The sequence below is a fragment of the Musa acuminata genome, chromosome BXJ1-3 (genome assembly GCF_036884655.1).
Source record: "Musa acuminata AAA Group cultivar baxijiao chromosome BXJ1-3, Cavendish_Baxijiao_AAA, whole genome shotgun sequence".
In the NCBI taxonomy this organism is placed as follows: Eukaryota; Viridiplantae; Streptophyta; class Magnoliopsida; order Zingiberales; family Musaceae; genus Musa; species Musa acuminata.
The window spans coordinates 39,830,403-39,854,900 of NC_088329.1; the positions used below are offsets into that span (position 1 = coordinate 39,830,403).

General features: G+C 41.8%; 3 protein-coding genes and 1 long non-coding RNA gene across 14 annotated transcripts; 2 read left to right on the plus strand and 2 right to left on the minus strand.

Moving 5' to 3' along the window:
- The first annotated feature begins 764 nt into the window (after window positions 1–764).
- Window positions 765–5,045, plus strand: LOC135629537 (uncharacterized). Of its 8 annotated transcripts, none has more exons than XR_010493277.1 (7): window positions 765–923; window positions 1,826–1,972; window positions 2,040–2,269; window positions 2,450–2,680; window positions 2,774–2,955; window positions 3,090–3,309; window positions 4,687–5,045. It is a non-coding gene; the product is annotated as an uncharacterized LOC135629537 (long non-coding RNA). The 8 variants fall into 8 exon arrangements; XR_010493279.1 differs by having other exon boundaries at window positions 2,100–2,269; XR_010493274.1 differs by having other exon boundaries at window positions 1,826–2,269; window positions 4,597–5,045.
- Window positions 5,046–5,843: 798 nt separating this feature from the next.
- On the minus strand, window positions 5,844–13,885 carry LOC135629549 (growth-regulating factor 3-like). 4 transcript variants are annotated; one of them, XM_065137079.1, is made up of 12 exons: window positions 13,437–13,885; window positions 13,007–13,384; window positions 12,820–12,912; window positions 12,596–12,685; window positions 11,110–11,213; window positions 9,905–10,213; window positions 9,552–9,804; window positions 9,006–9,431; window positions 8,341–8,789; window positions 8,072–8,251; window positions 6,901–7,189; window positions 5,844–6,503 (listed from the first exon to the last, which is right to left on the minus strand). In XM_065137079.1, exons 9-12 carry the CDS (start codon window positions 8,528–8,530, stop codon window positions 6,020–6,022), a joined length of 1,143 nt encoding a protein of 380 aa, XP_064993151.1. In that variant the 5' UTR covers window positions 8,531–8,789; window positions 9,006–9,431; window positions 9,552–9,804; window positions 9,905–10,213; window positions 11,110–11,213; window positions 12,596–12,685; window positions 12,820–12,912; window positions 13,007–13,384; window positions 13,437–13,885; the 3' UTR covers window positions 5,844–6,019. The 4 variants fall into 4 exon arrangements, with proteins under 4 accessions (XP_064993151.1, XP_064993146.1, XP_064993165.1 ...); XM_065137074.1 differs by having other exon boundaries at window positions 11,110–11,228; XM_065137093.1 differs by lacking the exons at window positions 12,596–12,685; window positions 12,820–12,912; window positions 13,007–13,384; window positions 13,437–13,885 and having other exon boundaries at window positions 9,936–10,213; window positions 11,110–11,253.
- A 3,222-nt stretch (window positions 13,886–17,107) lies between these two features.
- On the plus strand, window positions 17,108–19,223 carry LOC103979575 (trihelix transcription factor PTL). The gene is made up of 2 exons (XM_009395749.3): window positions 17,108–17,645; window positions 17,951–19,223. Exons 1-2 carry the CDS (start codon window positions 17,266–17,268, stop codon window positions 19,116–19,118), a joined length of 1,548 nt encoding a protein of 515 aa, XP_009394024.2. The 5' UTR covers window positions 17,108–17,265; the 3' UTR covers window positions 19,119–19,223.
- A 288-nt stretch (window positions 19,224–19,511) lies between these two features.
- LOC103979573 (uncharacterized) lies at window positions 19,512–24,039 on the minus strand. Its single transcript, XM_065152417.1, has 4 exons — window positions 23,177–24,039; window positions 22,543–22,732; window positions 21,666–21,845; window positions 19,512–20,246 (listed from the first exon to the last, which is right to left on the minus strand). The coding sequence occupies exons 1-4, from the start codon at window positions 24,037–24,039 to the stop codon at window positions 19,515–19,517; spliced, it is 1,965 nt and encodes a 654-aa protein (XP_065008489.1). The 3' UTR covers window positions 19,512–19,514.
- Between the last annotated feature and the right edge of the window lie 459 nt (window positions 24,040–24,498).

The following is a 24,498-nucleotide window of genomic DNA, read 5'->3' on the forward strand; positions in this document are numbered from 1 at the left end:
TATTCACAACAGTCACCCGTGGCTCTTAGTGATATTGTCCACCGCTATTAATTAAAATATTAAAATTATTTATTTATTATTTATTTTTATATTTCTATTAGTAAAATCAACGATGTTAAGATAAATGGATCTAGATGTTTATAATTATATGGATGATAATATAATTTTTTAAAGTATAAAAATTAAAATACTAAATGTTGCTAAGTAGGTGCGTTCAATCATGCTGTTGATTTTTATTACACCATTGCGTTGATAATGGTAGGGTGCGTAGATATTAAAAAGAGAAAAAAAATGAATTGACACGGTAAGTTATTGGGTCAATAGGGTAGGAGTGTAGGAGCGTGCAAAAGAGAAAAATCAAAATCAAAATCAAAATTAGAGGGGATTATAAATATTAAAATATTATTTTATTAATTTTTAAAGATATTATGAATAGTAACAAAAAAGTTGTCAATAGGGTTCTAAAGAAAATAGTAAGCTGCTTAATAATTGACAAGGTAAGTTATTGGGTCGGTAAGCCAATTTTATTGTATCATTACGCAATGAATTCAACAAAAAGAATCGTCATAAACGGCTGAAAAATTATTAAAGCACGTGAACCGATTGGCCACGTTGCCCATTCTCGAACCAATTCGGGGAAGTCGGGCCACGTGAACCGAAAAGAGCCAACATACGAACTCGAGCGGCTTAGTTCGACCAGATCGAACAGGATTTCCGGTTCGATCGAACGGGTGGAAATAAAGCCGTTGCGGGTCGCGCTCTCAAGATCTCCCGTATGCGGGTAATTTATGCGCTTAGTGGCGTTTCCCCGGTTCAAGAAGCCACTCGGCGTCTTGTCGTCGGCCCTGCCGATCCCACCGTTCGCTGCCGATCGGCGGCGACCTCTGCGCCCAGGTGGAGGAGGCGGCACACGATACCCGTAGGTCCGAATCCTCTTCGATCCTATCATCTCCTCCTCGTCACCGTTTGTGGCGTCGACGGACGCTGCACCCTTGCCCTAGCCCTAGGTTTATTCTCACTGATATTGATGTAAATCATCAAGTAGTGGAGACGCACTATGCAACATGTTGATTGAATTGCTTTGTCTTGCTTTAATGGAGTGAGTATATGCAAGAGATCATGTTAGCACTTGATATGGAATGGTGAAGTGTCACTCATAGGTTTGTCTTTCAACCATGTCGGTTTCTTGTAGATTCATTTGAAGAAGATTCGAGGAATTAAAACAGGTGTAACCAGATAAGACCGGCGCAGATTGTGGGAAACACAATTAACTATTTCCTTGATTTTTCAACCTATATTTCGAAGAAATTGTAGTGGAAACTTGGGTTTGCCATTAAGGGTTTAATATTTGTATCCTATACTTTCTTTAGACAATCAGCATTAGCAAGAATTAGTTTTTGTTTAGGTCTGGTAGTACTGGAGACCTTTTTTATGCATAATTAATTTGTTAAGCATACTTTTTGTCTTGCTTCATGGAGTGAACATATGCAGAATATCATCCTTCACACTTTGACTAGTTAAATATTTTATGATAAGATAGTTATTACTCATTGCTGCAGGGAATCACTTGAATACTTTTTTAGTGCAGAATCTCAAGATCATGCATGTATTTTTTGTTCTTGTTATTTCTAAGTATTGATTGTGAAATATTTCATGATTGTTTGCTGCAACCAACGTACAGTACTAAAGTTTTTTTCCCAAGGAGTGGCATCTCGATATAGTGCTGTCTTCTTGGATACTTTTCGATAAAGGATGCACATTTATTTTTGAAAGTCATGACATGTGCTTTGCTAATATCTTACAGAATATGTTTCTTTGATTTCAGCTCACTGGTTGCCATTTGATTTTTAGAGAGATTGGATTCTTATCACCAGATGTATACCTAAACTAAAGACCAACCATGTTAAATATCCACAAGGGTGGGAGCTTACTGAGCCCACTCTTTGAGAATTTGAGGCAAAGATGAGAAAAGGTTATTTGTCCTCATTGTTTTGGTTACTCTTTTTTTACCTTCTATATGTGCTGAATGTACATTTCAGATTCAATTTTGTCTTATTTATGAAATCCACATGCATTTGTACCTGAAAATGATCCTCAAGATGGGAACAGAAAGTGTAAAAGCACCTTCGCCTATTTTTTGTTTGGCTCATCCAAAGAAAATTACGTATACGACCTTTATCATCAGAGGAAGGAAATTTCCAAGGAATTGCATCAATTCTGTCTGGATCAGGGCCATGCAGACCATAATCTGATTGTAAAGGGGGAAAAGGTTGGTGTTGCTTCGCTTATGCAGATCGTAATCTGTTTGTTTATTTATTTATTTGCCTTTCTTGTTCTTTCTGGTTCATAGTGCCGTCACTTTTACCTTCGTTTATATGCTTTGGGTTTTGATTAGTTAATCTTGAAATGTGTTTTCTCCTAAAATTGTCTTTGTATTGAGTTTGTGCAGCCAGGTAATGAACACCTTGCTGGCTGACGTGCATGCAGACATGAGTACACAATTCTGCAACCACTTGCGTATGGGGTCCCTAAACACCTGAGAAAAGAAAAGGTGATAGAAATGTCCACTGTGGTTGCAGGGGCTGTCCAAGTGAAGATTAAGTCCTTTGTGAAATACACAAATAATTCAAGATGTGCTGACATACTTTGATCCAAATTTCTTGCAAGCTTTAGCCTTTAGGTATGTAGTACAACTTGTATAAACTGCACATACCTTGGCATTTGTGTGTAACAATGTCTAAGTGGATGCTATATGTTTTATGCACATTCTGAGACAAGAGCCAGTCCCTTGCAACTTGGTAGCAAATTTGATGCGGCTTACATCATTGGCCATGTGCTAGGTTCACCTTGACTGTCATCACTGCTAGCCTTTGATGGTTCATTCGTGTCAGCATTTCGATGACTTGGATTTAAGAATCTGTTGGCTCTCATCACACCTCAACTACCGAGTTGCTGGTATCCTATCTAGTCTCGTCTACTGCTTCTGGAACGTTGTTGGCACCCTTTTTTGTGATTACATGACTGAGATACATGATTCCTTGACAACTCTACTATTAATGCTAATGTTATCTTGATTGCACATTTTGCAGCAAATTCCAGTATGATGGTGGTACTCTAGAGCAGACCTGTACTTGGATGATATCTGGTGTTGTGGTATCACAGCCTAAAGGCTAAGCATTTCTTGGAAGACTACCGTGGTTTTGAGCATAGCATCCTTGGTTATGTGGCTCTGGCTCACTTGGGTTTGTCCTTGCTTCTTCTTTGCTATTGGTCTATTCTCTCAAATACCTCAACTTGTGAAAACCACAGGCAAGTTATTCTAAATCTTACTCAGCAATAATGTTTTTTTTTTCTTTTTATCCCTTGGACAAGAAACAAATAGTGACAATATCTGGAGAAAATCCTCAGTTTTCTCTGGTGACAAATTAAGACCTTGCTAGTTTTGCAGCTTGGTATCCTGTCTTCAGAACTATGCTACTGCCTTCTTGATGTATCTTCCACCATTATATTCTATGAAACCAACCCTAGTTATTTATAAAATGGTTGTCTTTCTTGCAAACAGATCCTTTCTTCCTTTCTGGATTTCCAATTGGCTGTACTACTACGACATGATATGATGGACACCATGTGACATTTTAGCTTGTACATATGTCCTTTACGATTATTACTTGTTCAAGTATGTTAAAGAGTGTCTAATGCTACTCTGACAAATTGCAACGATTTTTCACCTTTATAGTTTTCAAATCAATCTTTATATTTAGAACTATTGATGCCGTGACCATTTTATACAGAAACTGCAAATTCTCTGATACATTAGAGCAGAGCTAATTGAAATATGCAACATATGGATTTTGTGCTCTCTTCTCTGATGTTACAAATGCTCTGATGGTTGTTTTTTCATTTTCATGAAATGTTTGGATGATTTCAGACTCATGGAAAATGAAGAATTAACATGGTTGATTAATAGTTAAGATTATGGATTATACATTTTTTTATATGCCCAGTCATTTTCCTCTTCTCTCATATATTCCTAGTCCACAGTGTCCAAAATCCTGTCCACGATCCACAGCCACCAGAAATTAAAATGATACTCTCTTCATTAGGAGTAACAAATGGTACTGAAAATATTGCCTTCGGAGTAACTACTCTCCACCCCGGTTGAGCCTTGGTAGGGTCGGAGGGTAGTTTGACATCCTAAGATTAAAATTTTTCTTTGAATTTTTTAATGGAATTGTCTCCCTACCTCTTCCTTTGTTTCAAACATCGTCCACTGTTGTTAGCAAGATGCTTGTTATGCTGTCATCTTTTTTCAGACTCACTTCTCCATATTTTTTTTCGGTTGCTGCTTTGCCCAGTCTTTTTGGAATTCACTTCAACAACCGTTCAACTTCCAATTTCAAATCCTTCCTAGCTGCTATAGAGGGGATTGGATTGAGGAAGGCAGATCCTTCGAAAACTCCTCCTGCACTTCCTAGCTGCCTGTTTGTGATTCTTATGAAACGATCGCAATGATATCAAATATCGCAACCATGCTACGAGGCCTACCTCCCTTATCAGGAGAGTTCTAACTATTGTCAATTATCTTTTGAATTGCAGCCTATCTGAGGGCTTGGTTGAAGCAACAAATGATTACCCTTGAGGGGGCAAGGTAGGGTCTTGAATTTGATTGCCCTTGTGCCCCTGCAGGTTCAGGCTTGCTCATCAAGGAAGCTGGAAATGTCCCTCTATGTTTGGGAAGTGGCTGTGGTAGAGCTATCAATCCTTCTCCGTAAAGCAGCTAATCAAGTACACTTTTCCTCCCAAATCTTTTGCAAATTTTGTAAAGGGAATTTCGCCAATTCCTTGGTGTTTTAGGAACTCTTTTCAACATATTTTCTCTATTCTTGTCGACATTTGCTACATCCCTAGGGCTGGTAATTTTATTAGCCGATCATTGGAGGTCCCAAGGTTTTCATTTTTTTTATGCTGTTGCTGACTGCTCAGTTGACCTGTAATAACTTTATACAGGCTAATTATAAATTATCTTTCGTAATTCGTTACCTTTAGCATCTTGGTTTCTATATTTTAAAATGTTATAATTACGAAAGTAAAATATTTAGACTCATTTATTTTAATATTATCGATTTTACCAATGAAAACATAAAAACAAAAGACAAAAGATAATTTTAACGTTTTAGTTTATAGTAGTAGACGACGACGCTGTTAAGGGCTATGAATGGTTGTTATGGATGAGGAGAGCGACGACAAAAGGTAAGAGTCACTTTGTATTTACGTCAACGTTGATGCAGTTATCAAGTAGCAAAAGGGTCGTTGATGTAGATATCGAGCGGTGTCATTTTGCAACTGTGCCGGCATCGATGCAATTGCTGAACGGTGCTACTGAACATTTGCATCAACGATCGTTTCATGTTAATATAGATGCAGATGTAAAACGACTCTCATCTCTCGTCATCACTCTCTTCATCCATAACAATCAACTGTGATTTTTAATAGTACGCTATCGTCCGTTACCATCGACATCGTCCGTCACCATCAACTAGAATATTAAAATTATTTTTTTATTATTTATTATTATATTTTTGTTAATAAAATCAATATCGTTAGGATAAATAAATCTAGATATTTTACTTTTATAATTATAGAGATGTAAATATAATTTTTTAAAATATAAATATTAAAATATTAAAAATAATTAATTATAAAGAATTAATCCTGAAATAAATAAACTATATATATATATATATATATATATATATATATATATATATATATATACAACTCTGCGAACTTTCATAAACGACGTATAATAGATCGCTCGGACACAAAAAAACCAAAAAACAAACTAACATGAACACCCAGAAGGTCATCAATTTTAATTGCATGCAGACCCCGACTCTCAAGAGGGATACCATATATGTTACAGCGAACAAAGACTAGTCTGATGTCAGCTAGCTTTCAAGGCAAATAAAATAATTCATAGTCATTGGTTCAACAAACACTACCACCTAAGACTAGTTTATCATGGGCTAATGCTACTGGTCTCGGATACCGACCCATTTGGCTTGTGCAAGACGCTGGTCGGCGACTGCGTCGAGGCTGCAGACCGCAGCGCTTCAGCCAGCGGGCCACCCATGGAAGCCTCCTCCCCATGGTGGCCCCATCCCGACCAGTTGTTGCTAGGTCGGACCACCCGACCGTCCTCCCCGCCGTTGCTGCTGCCCTCCTCGGGTCTCTGCTTCTCACCGTTATTGCCTGTGGAAAGTTTCAGGGAGAAATCCGAGGATGGGTTGCCGGGGAGTGACATAGAGAGATGGGTAGTCGAAGCTGGATGACTGGTGTAGTTAAGCCCGTCGTCCGACTCTTGCTGTGATCTCGGCCATTCATCAAAGAACCTCTGTAGCACATAGCCTTCGGGTTTGCTGTCTTGCAGCTCCTTAAGGAAGAAGTTTGAACAGTTGCTCTGGAAGCTCCTTCCAACTGTTACTGTTCTTGTGTCTGGGTGTCTAATAACGGACAATATGCAGAAGGGTTAGGGAACAGTGGGAGTCAAAGTAGAGCAGCATCAGATGTAGGAGTTCAAAATAGAAAGGAGAATCACACTGCAACCACCTACAAATTTTCATTGTCCTGAAATCATTTAGTTACCTAAATGCTATTAGGTAACTGAGTTCTTAAAACAATATATGCATGCATGTCCATGCCAATTTTGTCCGTCTTTGATCCCCATTCTTAGCATAGGAACTAATTCAACATGATAAATTCAATATGCTAGATTCCCATAACATATGGATGCGGATTTATATACTCGAAAACAAAAAAAGTCACAAACTACGATGATCTTTAGAAAGAAATAATCTATCGATTTGTTATCGACTTTCAACTGAAAGATGCAGATGGTACCTCTGACTAAGAGGAAGGATGTCACGAGATCCAGATAGATCGAAATGGTTGTGTTGGGCACATTCTGGAGGAGGAGAAGAAACGCCAGTTTTCAAGCCATTGAGGGAAGTCGGTGTGGGGATTTCCACATGCTTTCTTGAACGGTTTCGGCCTCGATGCACATGACGCTCGCAGTACTTTTGACCTACCACCACTTCTCTTGAGCATCTCCACTTCTTTCCATCTGTTCTCCTGCATCTCCCAGGCTCAGGGTCCACAGAACATCTCCCCCAGGACACTCCCTGCATCACTGGAAAAAAAAATACATATAGATCAAACACATCTGCTGTTGGGGCGCTTTTTTGTTGTTGTTGTTGTTGTGGGATACAAAGAGTAGAATAATGACATCTTTTAATACTTTCAGGAACATGATGGTAAATTCACCATCAGAATTTGTGTGACCAGTCTTAAGCTAATCTAGCTTCTTTGTTTGGGAACTGGTCATATGGTGGATTGAAACTTCATTAAAAAGTGATGGTGATGAATAAAAATCCACAGGATAGCCAATTGCAACAAGCTATTGAAGTTTAAGTGATCATGAGAGAGAGAAAGTAAAGCTGAAAAATGTAGAAAATGTTCTCAACAAATCAGTTAAACAATAGCTGACTTAGTTCTTCATGTGTTGTTTTCAACTGTGACAAGATGTGCTTACTTTAGAGACCAGAAAATATGACAGGCAACAATCCAGAGTCTGACTAGAACAAGAAAAACCAACATTACTTCATTTCTCTGTATTGCTCCTTCTATTATGTAGCACTTGAAAGTTAAAACCTAAAATTTCAGTATGGAGGAACAAAAGTTAGAAGTCAAAAAGGGGGAAAACTTAAAAAGCTACCTTCAAAACAACACTCTTAATGTCTTTTTTAAGAAGGAAAAAAAAAAGGGAGTTGAACACGAACGCCATAACAAGTCAAGAACATGGTAGAAGCTGGAAAGCAGCAGAGAGAGGTTTCTCAATAGGCGAAGCAAACAACAAAACCAGATCTTTGCAAGGATCAAGTGAACAACAATGCTAGATCGAGCAAATTCTCTACTCAGGTAACAGTGCAATTCAGAAGCTCACCATATGACAAGGACAAGCAAAATAAGTAATGCATAAATAGAACACAGAGAAAGGGCCAGTAGTAGTTACAAGATGGTTGGAGATGCTGGTAGAGCTCAGGATGGTGGTAGTATGGGGATGCACTGAGAAGGCTCCTTTTGATGGGCAGAATAAGTTCCAAAGGAACAGAAACCCCAGCTATCATATACTTGTAGATCAAAGCTTGCAACTCCAGCTCCTGCCACTGTGCCAGAGTGAAATAACCTATCCCTACATTACCAAAATGTAAACAAAAACACCCAAAAAATAGAGAAATGGATGAGAGAAACCAGCTCCTATGTACATGAAAAACCACTTACTTGGGAATGAAGAGAGTGAAGGGGTGGCGATGGTGGTGGTGGTCTTATGGAAGCCGCTGCAGGGCTCGGGTGCAAAGAGACTGAGAGCAGAGGCAGGTGGTTGCTGCTGATCCAGGAGGTGGAGTTTTGGGAGCCCTGCACAAGGCTGCCGGTCCGTCTGCTGCCGCTCACTCCATCGATGGGAATCCATGAAGCCACACAAAGGAGTCAGGAAGAAGGAAATGGCGCTGCCTCCACTCGATCTCCTTCGGTGGTTGCACTTTATAGTGGCTCCTGGTCTTGGGTTGTTCGGTGGGATGAGGAGGTTAGGAGAGGTTTATTGGAGGTAGGTTTACTGCAAGAACTGAGAGGAGGATCTGTCTCTACGGGAGAGGTCTGTGACAAATCTGCTTCCTTTTTCTTGGAAAGCGAAGTTACCTTAACCTCCTCCTCCTCTCCTCCTCCTCACACTGTAAAACACACAACTACTGGCTGAGAAGAGCTGTCTCACATGGAGTTAACGACAAGGACAGGCAGCAGACAAAGATCCACAAACACACATTGATGAGGTGAGAAGATATAGTTTGGCAAGTGATGACTGATACAATAATATATAATAATAATAATAATGAGGATGAGGAGGAGGAGAGAGAGAGGAGCATGAGACAGAGAAAGAGAGAAGACACCTGTTGTCTTTATCAAAAAGGCGACAAGCCTCGGGAAGAGCAAGCCAGGAGGTGGCTGAAGGAAGCCACTGCTTGCTGAACCTTGCGACTACCAGAGTGCAACAGCTGGTGAGACAGTAGTACTTGCAGTGGGTCTCAAAAGGACTGGTCCCTGTCTCTATTATGAGTCTTGGAACCCCCCCTTTCGCTCGAGCAGAAACCATTTCTGAAGACGTCGAATTCAATCAGCCGATGCAGGTTCCATGGCTCCATGATTGGTATTTCTTTATTGAACCGGAACCCTTTGACCTGCAGTAGCGACATCAGTATCTGCACTCATTGCACACATGACTCTCATGTTCATGTGGTCCAAGTCGTCAATCCAAGGGGATAAGAGCTGGATCTGATCAGCCCAGATACAGTTTGCCTATGGCTGCCATGAATGACCTGCAGCAGCAGGTGGATGGTTAAGCAAGAATGAATGTCCCTCAACACAAACACTTTAATGGGGGGAGGGGGTAACTGAGACCTCCATGCTTGTTACAAGCAGAAGAAGCGAAGGAGTACCTGAGCTGGAGACACTGGTGGCAGACTCAGCCGGCTCACGGACAATTATTCATCACGTCGCAGAGAGGCCTCTTTTAACTTTAATCTACTGTGCTCTTCTTCTTCTTCTGCGTCCATCCATCAGCATGTTTCAGATTGCATTCTTGAACAGGGCGCAAACGTGCATGCGCACGACGGTCTCCATCTACCGGTCCAGTCTCGAAGATTATTTCTCACCATTGTAGGTGAGAAAAAGCATGGCCAATTATTTCACCTGACACAAAACCCAGTCAATCATTCACGGTGGCGATCGATGTGAAACCAAGAAGATGCCGTAAAAGAAAGCATGGTGATAAATAGTTTGGATGCAGTACGAGCAGTAAATGAGGTTCATAATGGGCGAACATGGCGAGATAAAGAGATGTTGCCAGGGGCGTCTCGTCTGCCATCGCCGTTGCATCATCTCTTCCTCCATGGCAGAGACGGGGTAGCCAAAACAGTAGCCACTGTGGTTGCAGCTGATCCGTGATTTGACACCTCAGTTGCTCCCCTCGGCCCCTCTCTGCTTTCTCATCTCCCTGTCATGCCTTGCTTTGGACTTTGCTTCAATCTGCCACTTTGTAGAGCGACAGAATCCAGTGGGAGGGAACTGGTTCCAGCTCGCATTCAGAGGCCCCCACTCTCTGTCAACAACCACCATCATGATGCATGTGTGAATAAAAAAAAAAAGGGGCATAATGTTCACCAAGAGGTCAAACGATTAAAATACTGAGCATATATTTCAACAACTACAACAATAAAAATAATAATAATAATAAACAATAGTAAATAGATGAACACAAAAGGATATGACAAAACTCATGTGCTTGTATCATTACAAATATTAACCTCCTATATGAATAGTAAAAAGAAAAAAACATAAATAATTCAAGATGATCTATTTAATTATAATGTTATTAGTAATGCAGAGTATTCTCCATCACTGAGGTTGGTGACAAAGCTCAGAGACAAAAAAGATGAGAAGTATTCGAGCACTGCTTCCTTCAGCACAATTATGATGTTTCCGTACTTTGTTTGCTTAACAACCTTTGTGAAGGAAAAGGACGATTCCTGGAAAGGAATACAATGTAACAACTGTGTGTTGTTCTATTGTCCAAGAATCTTACTATTAATCCTTGCACCTTGGACCAAGGTTTGATCTTTTTTTTTTTGCTTAGAATCATGGCGGCATAGATGTTATTGACCTAAGGGAGTCAACAAAATTAATCTTTCACCACTCAGCTGAGTTTACCAATAGCCAAAAAGAACCCAGGGCTTCAACTACAACTAATGACAAGAGAAATGATGGCTTTGGAATCATTCTTATTTAAATCAATTACATGAATTCCACCATCTCCAAGGATTTGATCCTACAGAACCATGTGTGTTTCATTAACTTTATTTCCCGTTTACAGAGTTCAAGTGACACTCCAATCACACAATTCAAAATAAGCCTGACAGTAGTATCTCAGATTTTTTATTATTTCAAACTTATGTAACCATTTCAGACAAAATGCATTAATTGAGAAGTAAGAATTACCTCATTTATGCGGTAGTGGCAGACCTAACTTCCAAGTACCTGTACACATCCGGTAGCTTGGGAGTGTTGTCCATGTACATCCGAGAATTTATAGATAGATCACACTGGAAACAGCGTAACTATAACATCCCAGTCAATAGGTAACTGAAAATTGTTAGTATCAAGAGCACTAAGAGGGGAGGGTGAATTAGTGTAGCGGAAAACTTTCGACGATTTAAAACGCCAAAAATAATATCACAAAATAAGTCATAGCAAGCATAAAAGCATGATCTTGATCAACAAGTCTTATCACGACTAATCAGCTTAACCAGCCATCTTCAGGAAATCATTGACTCCAAGAAATTGGACCCTTGCCAAAATGTCAAAAACTATTGTGTGTTTTCATGCTTCTGTTCTTTTAATATTTCATGCCACTTTTAGAACCTTCAATAGAACTCTCTTGATCCATAATTTATCTCTCAATTCTTACAAGTCCACTCCTGATTTTACTTGCACTAACATTTTCTCTGTGTTGTGGTGTTCACATGCAATCTGAACAAATTCTTGTTCGTCTCATAGAGATGGACATGGTTTCTACTTTTTAAAGTACAAGGTTACTATAGGTTAATACCTTATTTCAGTGGATTATGTAACAGAACCATGACATAGATTTATCTCTTGAGAAGTGAAGTTTGAAGAATCATGGTTCCAAGTTATCTAAAAATCCTAGAATAAATGTAGCAATGAAGTTGTTCAAGAAATGACAGGAAACAGAAAAGGCAGGTTAGCATATAGTCCATCACTAACTCACAAAGGGATATAACAGTTTCAGGTAAGCCATCGAGTCTGATACACATTGTGTTAGCAGTGCTACAAGTCAAAAATAAAAAACATTATGGCCAAGATGAAATACAACAAGTACTTTATAAGTTCACTGAGCTTTCTTGTTAGATAAAGTCATTTAGGAAAACAGGGAGAGAATCCACAGATCTGGTACCTCATGCTCAATGCTCCTGGAATATGAAGTGGAGTTCTAATGATACCGATATCTGATTCTTGACACATGCTCAAGAATATACTACATGAACACTGAACTACTTGAGCAGTAAAACAACAGAATTTACAAGTGCAGCAGTCCACTAAGTCAAGAGTTCTATCACTAGATAATGTGGTTTCTTGTTGATCTAGTTGCCATAATTATATTTTCCAATCGATTTAGAAACGTTATCAAACTAGTTAACAAGTTAATTACCCAAGAGGAGCTTGTAGCAGTGAAAGAGTGCCAAAGACATTTAAAAGAATACATCGGATCAAACAGCTAAACCAACTGACATAAGAAAATTTTGGAAGTCCTATCAAAAGAGGATAACATGGGCATTGCATAACAAGCAAAATAGTGGACTCCCACATCAATGCCCAACATATCCGTAGCTGTGGATTGGTGACTGCTCCAGGAAGGAGGAAGCAAATGTAAATGGCAATAGAACAAAGGGATATGAACCTATACCTGGGAGGCACTTTCAGATAGAAAAAAGATGGTTCCTTCTGATGGGTGAGATCTGCTGTGGTTGATGACATAACAGATATAAGATATCCTCTGCAGAATTTAGTTGTAAAAAACCATCAAACAATCACTGAGTTTAGACATAGTCAAACTTGAAAGCAATTGATGAGATATGAAAATAAATCATAAACCTTTTTTTTAAGTAGAAAATAAATCATAAACTTAACCTTCCATTTTAAAGAGTGATCAATATTCAGCAGGTGGATCGTCTTTCAGGTTTTATCAGCCTAAGTTTGCAATACCATGGCTTCATGGAGAATCTGCTCAACAAGATTTACAAATATATAAAAAAAACAAAAATCTAATGATAACCTAAAGAGATTTGATGGTTTAAGAAGTGTAAAAATAGAGCACCTGACTAGCAGATCCTTACAACGAGCATAATCTGGATACAGGATAACCCAAGAAAAAGCAAAAAGGAAACAAATAGCAGTTATATGCATACAATATAATAGGTGCATCTGATCTGAAGCCAGAATTTTCAGTACTCAGACACATCTTAAGTCATTAATACAAAAAAAAAATCTAGACCTTGCAGATTGGTACTGTTATCAAGACACCAGCTATAAGTACTATTTCGATATCCTGAAGTTTTAGCCAAATAGGAAAAAGAACCACTAAATTCTAGTTAAGGAACAGGTGGAAGTGGCTAATTAAGAAAAGAACTTGCAGATGATGAACTACTACTACAGCTAGATTGAACTTGTGCTTGATCTTTTAATGGTCAAGCACCTTAACCCCACATATAGAAGAACTTGTGCTTGATCTTTTAATGGTCAAGTACTAAATATTCCAAACCAGTAACTTAACCCCACATATAGAAGAAATGTCAACAAGAACTCATCTAATAAAGATTAAAAGTACCTGGATGTATGTGAATAATCCCTGGTAGAACATGATTCTCCAGCCAGGCTTGATGACAATTCAAGAGATTGTTCGTTCTGGTTTAAAAGCATCACAGAAATTTTGCATAGTTCTCTGATGACATTTACAAAGCATAGCTCCAACAAAGCTATTTGAAACTTGAAAAGTAATTGAAAAGAGCAAGCTATTTGAATTGATGTACAGCTTAATAGCCTAGCTCCAACAACAATATAAACAGAGAGAGAAAGCATGTTGCGGCCAATTGCAACAGCAACTTGGAACACTCTGGAACTGGCCTCTATTTGCCCATCAAGACTGCTACCATTACATTCAGGAGTAAACCATAATTTATTCTATACAAGTCGAAAAAGCAGAAATTACTTATACTAGTTTATACAGAGCTACATAAAAGTTATTCTTGCAAAAACAAGCCACATAAAAGGAATACAGACAATATGAACATACCGAGAAAGCAGAGTATGCAATATAAGAAACAATTACAGATGGAGATAACCCATCTTGTATGCAAGTATATTCTACAACTCTGATTAGAAGGCAAAGTGAATCAATAGAGCAGCAACTATCCCACAGATAGATCCAGGTAATCTCATAATACATCGACAAACATCTCTCAAGGACTAAAAGAAGCATCAAAATGTAAGTCTACCAATTGTCCTACCTATTCTAAATTAGTGACAAGTTCAAGGACTATCACATACACAGATGGTAAAAAATTATCAGCAACACATTAGAAGCAGTCAGCTTAATTATAAGTTACACAAGCCGAAAGAGATAAATATTAAGAGGATGCTGAGGAAAGAAGACATTTGGTAGGACAAGAACGTCAAACCCAATTCCAACAAGATGTAGAACTTCATAAACCCTAATCTTTTTAACCATCTATTCCTCCATTATTCATCTCTTTGTAGCTACCACTTTTAGAGTTTCACCTTTGCTTTCTTGCGTTCCACCCTCTCCTCCACATCTCCTTCTGGACATAGAGTGAGATAGCCAGCAAAGATTCCAGTTATCATTATAAATCAACGACCAAGATCAAGAAGATGCAACAGAATTTCTCCCAATTTATGGCATGTAAAGGCACAAATTTATCAGCGGAAGCGCAGCATCTCGACGAGAGAGGAGGTTTAAGGTACCCAAGAATCCCAACGACCATGCTGACCGCTGTATGGCCAGTGCAGCCATGGGAGCGTGAGAAGATTCTCAAGCGCATAGAGACGAACCGGCGAAGGAGCGAAGAAGAAGGAGACGGGCAATCGATTACCTTCGAGCAACGAATCATTCCCACCGAAATCGGAGGCATCGGCCTTCACCCAGTGCGCCGTCTCTCTCTCTCTCCGTCGCGCGCTATTTACGTGTACGTTGAAGACCGTGCGACGTTCAACAACGCGTTCGAGCTTGACACATGGGCTCTGCTCGTCTGGGGTTCGATCCGGGTTAACCGAAACCGACGCCGATCGCTGCAACGGCAATGATGTCTACCCAAAACCCCATCGCACTTTCAAGGCAACAGGATCAGCTTGTCACACGTCTTCTAGGTGTTTGACAAAATGTTCTCGTCCAAGTGCGACGATCGCCACCCCCAGTTGCCTGCTTGTACACGATCGAGGCGCTTCGGAAGTAGCCCCACGCCCGGCCACAGCGCCTGAACAGCGAGACAGTGAGGATGGCCACCGTCAAGTTCGCCAGCCATGGGATGATGAGGATGTGTTGCTTTCTCTGAGATTTGGATAGAGAGTTGGACGATAAGAGTAGTGGTGTTCGTGTGGTTTTGGCCATGGCAAACAGATCACTTGTGCCGACCTCTTCTTACGTTTTCGCAGGGAAACATCTTTTCTTTCACAGGGACCGCAATGAGTGTCCGAGAACAGCTCGGACCAGTGGCCAATGGGATTGGGACCTGTTCTACTCATTTCTTGCGTCTGTTAGACTAGTAAGCCAAAATATCCTATTACCAAAAAAATAATATAATACTAATATAACTAATAGATAAATTTTTAATAAATATTATATATGACTTAATATGATAAATATTCAACAACCAATCAAAATTTGACACGTGGATCTCAACTAATTTAAATTCTTAATAGATATATTAAATATTTTGTGAAGTGAGGGTTGCAATATACTAAAATGGGATCTCCTCCTCATTAGTTATTTTGCATTTATTATTTTGACTCATTCAAAATATTTTAATTAAAATTTTTAGAGTACATGATCGTAAGTTATTTTCATACAGATACATTTCGTCTTTATTCTCCGGTGCTGATCATATAGCGAGAGTGCTTCTTCCTCCCCCTATGTTATCTCTTCTTTTTCGTCTAATTTATTTGAACATAATTTTTATGTACAAATATATATATATATATATATATATATATATATATATATATATATATATATATATATATATATATATATATATATATATATATATATATATATATATATATATATATATATATGCATGGTAAGAATAAGAAAGGTAATACTAGTTTGATTGACCTCAAGGAAATGGTGCTATTTCTTTATTTTTGGGGGGGGCTAATAATGACAAGGAAATGGGATTCCTTTCACGACATTATTTCATGCATATGTTTCTGTAATTTGTCGTGGAGTTAAATTTTACTAGGAACAAAAACATCCCTCGTTCCATCCACAAGAACTTTCGGATTGAATGATAACATCATGTCTCCCTTGTGATTTGGAGGAGATCTTTGTGAGGCACTCGAGACAAACGAGTTGGGTCCATATCAAATTGTTTGTGGATATTTGCAAGCAGATCATTTACATTTGGGTCGAATTCAAGTCATCAGTTAACCACCTCATTTATGAAAGTAGAACAGGTGAGGATATGAATACGAGGAGGAGAGACGGAATGGGAAGATTGACATACATAGTCACAGGAATGGCTCTATATGTACTGAGAAGCTACATGACAGTATCCAATAAATTTAATAGCTAGAGTGTTTTTTGACTTAACAATCTGTCATCTATCCCCCTTTTTTTCCTTATTTTTTTTATCAGACAGATTTATATGATAAACTGATTTTGTTATTAGTAAATCATACGAGAATCGTTTTAAAAAACTTATATCATAAAGTTTACGCAAAGTAGAGATTTGATCGATTTTTCACGATCAAAATTTATAAAAATATTATACAATATTTATAATATTTTTATAATAATTTTAATAATATCAGAAAAACACTTATATTGTAATTAGAAAACCTAAAAAATAATTTTACGAGAATTTTTGTGTGTTTTGAAATAAGCAAAATTAGCAGAAGATAAATATTTTATTTATTTATCGTCATCTACGCAATTGCTTGGCATTGGCAATCAGAGTGGGGGGTTGGACACGAGCGGTCAAAAGCGAGTGCAGTTTTTTTACTGTACCCACACGTCATCTTTTCACCCACCACCCCACGCCCTCCTCGGGTTGCGCTCCCCGGTTCGCCCTCTGCGGCACGTGGACTCTTCCCATTGGCTCAGACATTACGTAATGTTCCTGTCCTCGTCGACTCGCCCCCCCAATCTCTTCCCCCGCCCTTCCGTACCGCACCCCACACCATCTTTCTTTCGTGAACGACACGATCCGACTCTCCCGCTCTCTCTCCTCTCTCCTCTTCCCCCTCCTCGTTTGCTCCCTCCCTACCTCCCTCCCCCTGCATCGTTTGCCCATTGCTTCCGCGGTTGCTCGAAGATCATACCGGCTCCCCGGCGGATCGATGGACCTGCAGGACCTCCATAATCTAATCGCCGGTAAGCCCGGCTTCTCCGCCGTCTCTGCCGTATCCGACCATGCGCATTTCCTGGGCCAACACCACAGCAGCTTCATCGCCGCGCCCGGTCCCGACCAGCAGTACGGGATGCTCGTGGCGGGCAGTCGCGGCGGCGAAGTTGATCTTCCGCCGCCACCCCCGCCTCCCCCGCTGCCGCCACCGGGAATGGAAAGCTTTGGGTTCTACGAGACGGCTTTCGGTGGTGGCGGGGGTCAAGGGCGGTGGCCGAGACAGGAAACGCTGACCCTGTTGGAGGTGAGATCCCGGCTGGACTCCAGGTTCAGGGAAGCTGCCCACAAGGGTCCGCTGTGGGATGAGGTCTCCAGGTACATCACCAACTCTTTCCTCTCTGGGTTGTATGAGTATCTATATAAGATATGGCAATTGCCCAAACTGGTAGCTCTTCTTCCTCCATTGTTGAGTTCCCGAACTTGGTGTGCACATACAGCTTAGCGTCATGTTTGATGTAATGCTTGCTTCATCCCTATAGCTGCTGACGCTGCGTAATGGAGCTCGATCGTGTCATAGGATCGAACACAAAGCAGCACTCACGTGGCTATTATTAATTGCTTCCTTAACCTAATTGTTGTCTTGACTAGTACAATGTTAATCCAGCTTCCACCGAGTGCAGGATCCTGGCAGAGGAGCATGGATACCATAGGAGCGGGAAGAAATGCAGGGAGAAGCTGGAGAACTTGTACAAGTACTACAAGAAGACCAAGGAAGGGAAGGCAGGGAGGCAGGATGGGAAGCACTATAGGTTCTTCAGGCAATTGGAGGCTCTCTACGGAGGGAGCAGTAGCGCCACCGCCGAGATCATTCAACCATGCTCTAAACCTACCTATGCTTCCGCTCTACCGTCAAACCGAGAAGCCTTGCAGGTTTCCAGGTTCTCTGGGAACGTTAGCTTGTCGAGTTCTAGTGAATTCGATGGGACCTCATCGACCGGAGAAGAGGGAGAACAGGAGGACGGAAGTATGAGGAGAGCAAAGACGGGAAGAAAGAGTTGGAAGTCGAAGGTGGAGGAGTTGGTCGACGAGCAGATCAAGAGGTTCATAGAGGTGCAAGAGACGTGGATGAACCAGATGCTGGGGACACTGGAGCACATGGAACAGGCGAGGATCTCCCGGGAGGAAGACTGGAGAAGGCAGGAAGCGGAGAGGGTCGACCGAGAGTACGGCCTCTGGGCCAGCGAGCGAGCGTGGATGGAGGCGCGCGACGCCGCCATTATACAGGCGTTGGAGAAGATAAGCCGCCGCGAGCTGAGACCGCAACCGCAAGAGGATCGGAGCGCGAACGGGGAAGATGGCGATGAAGCCGACGGCAACTGGGCGGCTCAGAGATGGCCCGAGTCTGAGACCGCCAGTCTTGTCAGGATCAGGAGAAGCATGGAGGGGGAGTTCGGAGAGGGTGGGAGCGGTAAGGTCGGCCTGTGGGGGGAGGTCTCGGCCGCCATGGCTTGCCTGGGGACCAACCGGAGTGCGAAGGGGTGCAAGGAGAAGTGGGACGACATCAACAAGCGCTCGAGGAAAGCCAAGGAGAGCCAGAAGAAGCGGAGGAGAAGTGGCTTGACGAACAAGCACGGCGAAGGTTCGTGCAGCGAGCCAAGTGGCTGCCACGAGGAGGGAGAGCAAGGATCGGACGTGGCGGGGGGTTTTGCGCTTGCTGATGGTCCTGCATCTCCTCCGGATTTCGATGGTGGAGTCAATGGAGTCAACGAGATATCTTTCTTGTTCTCGGTGGGCGAAGATGAGAGCCTGTGGGCGAACAACGGTGGTGTGAGGAATACAGGTGGATGAATTTGATGTATTTGCGCCCAAAGAACAACGCCTTTCTGCGAAATCAGTAACCCAAAAAACGTTCACTCATAAATATAAATTTTTAGTACACTATTATTGGCTTCAGGTCTCAATTCAAAGTCGAATTAAATCTTGTCTTCACCAGATACTATTTTAGCGAAGAAAACTTTAACCATGAAATCCAATTTCTTATTCTAAAATTCCAGAATTTACAATACGATGACGTTATCCATGTGTTATTGTTTCATAAAAAATATTTAAAAACCAATTTTTAGTTAAAATGAAAAATAATTATAAGATTCTAACATTATTTTTGTTGCCAATAAAGAAATTTGCTGCGTTCAAAAGATAAACCAACCACAATGCAAGGTAATCATGACTACCCAACCAAAATTGTCATGGCAAAAGATTGAATTCATGGGACGACGTGATAGAATTATGGAGCACTGACTTCGATTTGCACAAAATTATATTTGCGTGTGTGGTATATAAATAGGGCGACCGAGGACACAACGCAAAGCGCAAGACGGGCTGCAATGGGCAGCGCTGCAAGCGGATGCGCCGTGCGCGTGGTGTCTGCGACTGGAGAGCCTCAGTCGCGGTACGCGGCACTTTGAACGCTGCCATCACGTCTAAATTCGAAATGATTACACGGCGAGAAGTAGTTCGACGAATAATGGAAGAAAGAAGGGGTTGGACGCTTAATTCCGGTCGTCGCCCTCCTCCGGACGCGACGAGACGAGGGGAGGACAAGGAGGCACGCCCATCGCTCCCGCCGGACCACATGAAACCTGCGCATGGGCATCGAAACAGCTCCCATATACACGACTCGTGCTTGCTCATATCCAGCAGCAGGGACGTGCACCACGTCCCCAAGCTCCCATATATGGTAAACTCACTGCGCCGGCAGCTGACCCAGGTGCGTTTGGCCCCTCCTTGTACGGCGTGCTGTAGGAAGTGGGCACAGCACAGCGTGATGTTGAACTCTTGATTGACCAAGGCGTACTCCAGGAAGAGCACATGGCCAGGAAACGCTTGGTTGGGGACGGAGACGATGCTGCCACTGCCTGTGATTGAAGTTGCAGTGTGCACATCACCACACAATTGTTTGGTTGCCGAAAGCAAAGCCTGCAATTACAGGAGTAGGTTGCTGCTTCACACCAGCATGTCAAAGGACTCGCCCTAATAATAACTGTGCTTAATCATTTCCTTGAAACAAAAAGTCTAACATAAACAGACCCTTCCTCGAACTTTAAGAATTTGCTAAAAGACATCAGCCACCTTTTTCTTTCCTCACTCTACCCTTAGTAGATAAGCCTCTTTGGACCAACGATCCCTTCCTGGTTAGTTTTGGCAAAGTGACTTCCAGAAACACACGTAGGCAGAAGATGGTGATTTGCATGAGATGTCTCATTAATATTTGCATGAGATGTCTCATTATAAGAGAGTCATTTGTTAACTAGGACAAATGCAGATAATTATCAGGCCAGTTAGCAGGAAGAACAGGCCCAGCTGCAACAATTGCTTCTAGACAGGACCGTTTAGTAAGAATTTTTATTTTCCGGGTCAGCATCAGTAGGACAGCCAACAAGACTGGGTCTTGACAGACATCACATCAAGGATTCTCAACTTAAACATAATAACCTATATATCCTGCTTCAATGAAACATCACAAAAAGTAGATGTTGCAGATTAAAAAGTGATTAATAATTAAGAAAAAACTCAGATGAAAACATTGGGTCAGGTACTAACCGATGCAAAATGATCTTCAGCAGAAGAAGTGAAAATGATATAAATGTACTGAGAAGATCATAATTCTAAGATTTAAAGCAAGAACAACGCAACAACGACAGCTCAGTAGTCAATGAGGGAACAGTGGTGAAATAAAGATGGATCGAGATGTACCACTAAACATGACATTCTTTGAATTCGAGGGCTCCCTCGATTGTTGAGAGTACCAGGGAAATAGCAAAATCATGAACAACATACAATGTGAAACACTAGTACACAAACCATACAGCCCAAAAGCAAATAAAATTGCAATTGCAGAATTAGGGATTCAGAAGGATCAAAACAAAGATATTCCCGAATTCGACGGCCTCAAGTATAATTCGGAGAAACTCGGTTTTGGATCCCGAGGAAAACATATGGATCCCCAATCTGAGAAGCCATCGCCAACTGACCACACGATTTACATTTCGAATTGTTGGTGGTTAAAAAGGGAGAGAGAACAATTCAAAGATATCCACGATTTGTGTTTCCAGATCAATAGGGACAATATCAGCAAGAGTGTGACAACTAAATCACAGACAGGTCGACCATTCTTGTAACGATTCAAAGAGAAAAGACCCGGACGAACAGCAATTAGTAGCAAAGCAACAACAATCATTGCACAGATATAGGAGACGTTCTGTAGAAGTAGGTATCGACACATGCGAGAGATCCATCAAAGCCCTTTTCCTCCTCACTGAGATCCGAATCCACACCAACCACTAGAGAGAAGTAGGAGAGGATAGAGACAATGAGAAGGAAGAAGGGGTGGCTTACCGTGGCACTTCCTGCAGCACGCCAACGTCTTTGCTCGATCGGAGAACGACGACGGCGAGTGGAGCGAGAGGGACGATGAGAAGGCTGGACAACGAAGATTCGAGAAGCGGGCTTTGACGGCCCACCAACTTCATCAAGACGAGTGGATCGCACCCGCAACTCACGTGCTGTTAAGCCGATCTGTCTTAGCCGAGCTCACCAACCGTATGTACGAGTCGCACCCACTTGTCCTACCACGACTCACGAGGCAAGTAAAACGTTCAAGTCAACAAATTTGCGATTGACTAGCTATTATCCAAGTTATATATATATATATATGTATGCCGTGTGGGACCCTTGCAAGTAATGTCAGCTAGCAGCGACAGATCCATTATCTAAAACGCTCGAGGGGTGAATTAATTGAATTCGAGTCACAGAGATTATAAAGGACAGGGTGGGGCCCAATTGAATTTGAGGTTGACTTGATCCTGGTGGGCGATGAGTCAGGGTCCCACTTCCCGAGACCTGGATCTGAACACGGGCCCACGTATTTTTATTACGCATAGCGACAATAAAAGTGTCATTAATTAATAAAACTCATTACAATTTATATTTTAATAAAAATAAATCGTATTAAAAATTAATCTTCTTTTTTGTTTTCTAAAAAGACTATATTATTTAATATATGCTACAGAAAATTTAACCTTGCTCATTGCACGAAGGTCCCACGCAGGAGAGGATTCTACTGGCCTTTTCATCCCAAAAAAGATATGTATTTTACCGGCATGATGAATCATGGATCATGTCACTGAAATGACACATCATGCACGCTTCCACCTTCCTCAAGGGAGAAAGAAAGTAAGATGTGACACTGTGTATATCTATCTCCTTTATTGACCAGACCGACGAGAGTCATCTGTGAGGCCAAAAACCTTTGTTGCCAGCTGAAGCACATCCCCTTCCCCCACAGATTCGACTTGTCCTTTGTCAGATTCCACCACGTCTTCTTCCCATCTGTGTTTCTTGTAGCATGGTAACCGGAGTTCAAAGGGCTTTCCGTCTCCCTCTTCTTAGGATCCCTCTTCCTCCTGCCAGTAGATCAGAAGAACATCGACTGAAATATGTTCTGACGAAAAGAAACCTCGAGAGGTCCTGCTGGAGAATCTCTTTTCGAAACTCTTACAGCTCAAAAGACAATAAGAAAGAACAATGAACAGTGCTCGCCAGCTAAACAGTCCTCACAAACAAGAGAACTGTAGCATGCCAACAACAAGCACAAGGCCATCACTCTCTTGCCAAGTGAAGTCAATCAGTCCTAAGTGCAGAGAAGATAGCAACCATAAAGAAATGTTTTCTAGCCTTATTCTGAGTTATGATTCATCCTGTTTGATATGGGAGAAGATAACATAATGTGCTCACCAACCAAATCTGTGATCAAGCAACTCTTAGCAGAGAAGCAACAATAGAGAAGTAAGAGGCCGAACATGTATCAGAATCATTGGCTCTTGAAGGCTTGGATCAATAGAGAGAACCCAGAGATGTTCGGCGCCAGTTCCTCGTCCGACCACAGCCTGATCTCCGACGTGCTCCTCCGCCAGAACATGAAGCGAGCGCAGTGCGAGGCTTCGCAGAACCACCAGTCGTGCACGTCCCACAGCACGTCGACGGCCAATCCGTCCACGAATATTGTCTGGTTCCCTCGGAAGTTCCATGTCGGTGTCTTCACGCTGACCAGCTTCTTCTTGTCGACGGAGATGAAGATCTCCGAGCCCTCGGCGTCCAGCTCGTCTCCCTTGCACCTGATCGTTATCTCGTGCTGCTTCCCCCCGTCGCCGAGCTGAGCCCTGGTGGCGTAGAGAGTGGTGCCGCGCACCTGCTCTCTCCTGCTCGACATGAAGAACTTTGCGATCGGTGGCGGGTTCTCCAGCTTTTTGACGAACTCCCCGCACATATCACCGAGCAGCAGACCGAACTCCGCGTCGGCGATCATCACGACGAAGAAACCCCTGGTGGGCTCAGGCGCCGACTCATAGGTGGCGGCGGAGACGTCCCAGTAAAGGCTGACGGCCGAGTTGCCGACTACGAACGACCGGCTGCCTTTCTTCTTCCGCAGGAGCTGGGAATTCACGACATTGGGCTTGATCAGAGTACCGGAGAAGGACGAGGAGGAGGAGCTGTCTTCGACCATGACAGAGAGGGATGAGCCGGCTGGGTACTTGGACCAGGTGACGCCGGTGTGCAGCTCCCTCCGGGTGGAGAGGGTGGTTCTGTAGAAGCAAGTGATGGTGTTCTGAACCGGGCTTTGTTCGGCCACCGACGAGTGCCCGTTCACCGAGCATGTGGCTTCTGCAACTCTGACAGCTTGGTTCGCCAAGCAACCGGCAAGATCTCTCATGGTGAGAGGAAGAACCAAGAGATCGGAGACAAAGTTATGGCCCTGTGCAGCCTGATACTTCTAAGATTGGCATAGAGAATAAAAAGCAGAAGATGTATGCTTTAAGAAAGCAAAGTCCACAGAAGGAATACCATCATTAGGAAACATGACAGGCTGAGGGAAAGAACAAGTTACCTTCTCTTAGCTTTTGCCTTTTTCTTTTTTTCTCTTTCTTTACATCAGCCACCTGAGCTGCCAATATAGTAATTCCAATGGTGTTGTGTTGCAGGAATTAAGGTGGTGTTATCTCATGCTCATTAAAGGCTGAGTTATAGGAGGAAATAGCACAAACTTGGCTGATCAAATCTTGAAGAATGATCTAAATTGATCTCTTCCTTAAATTAATTATTAAGGAACATGGTCAGCCAACCACAATATAAATATATGGTTGGCTGAACTTAGTCACACATTGTAATCAGG

Bases quoted from the DNA above. Each gene is read 5' to 3' on its own strand.
- LOC135629549 (XM_065137079.1), bottom strand. From the start codon at position 8,530: ATGGATTCCCATCGATGGAGTGAGCGGCAGCAGACGGACCGGCAGCCT. The intron at 8,252-8,340 runs GTAAGTGGTTTT...TTGGTAATGTAG, and splicing joins TTCACTCTCTTCATTCCCAA to GGATAGGTTATTTCACTCTG. The intron at 6,504-6,900 runs GTACCATCTGCA...GTCCGTTATTAG, and splicing joins ATCCTTCCTCTTAGTCAGAG to ACACCCAGACACAAGAACAG.
- LOC103979575 (XM_009395749.3), top strand. From the start codon at position 17,266: ATGGACCTGCAGGACCTCCATAATCTAATCGCCGGTAAGCCCGGCTTC. The intron at 17,646-17,950 runs GTACATCACCAA...CACCGAGTGCAG, and splicing joins CTGTGGGATGAGGTCTCCAG to GATCCTGGCAGAGGAGCATG.
- LOC103979573 (XM_065152417.1), bottom strand. From the start codon at position 24,039: ATGAGAGATCTTGCCGGTTGCTTGGCGAACCAAGCTGTCAGAGTTGCA. The intron at 22,733-23,176 runs GTTCTCTCTATT...ATCTACTGGCAG, and splicing joins CTGGCGCCGAACATCTCTGG to GAGGAAGAGGGATCCTAAGA. The intron at 21,846-22,542 runs GTCAATAAAGGA...CGGCTAAGACAG, and splicing joins AGATGACTCTCGTCGGTCTG to ATCGGCTTAACAGCACGTGA.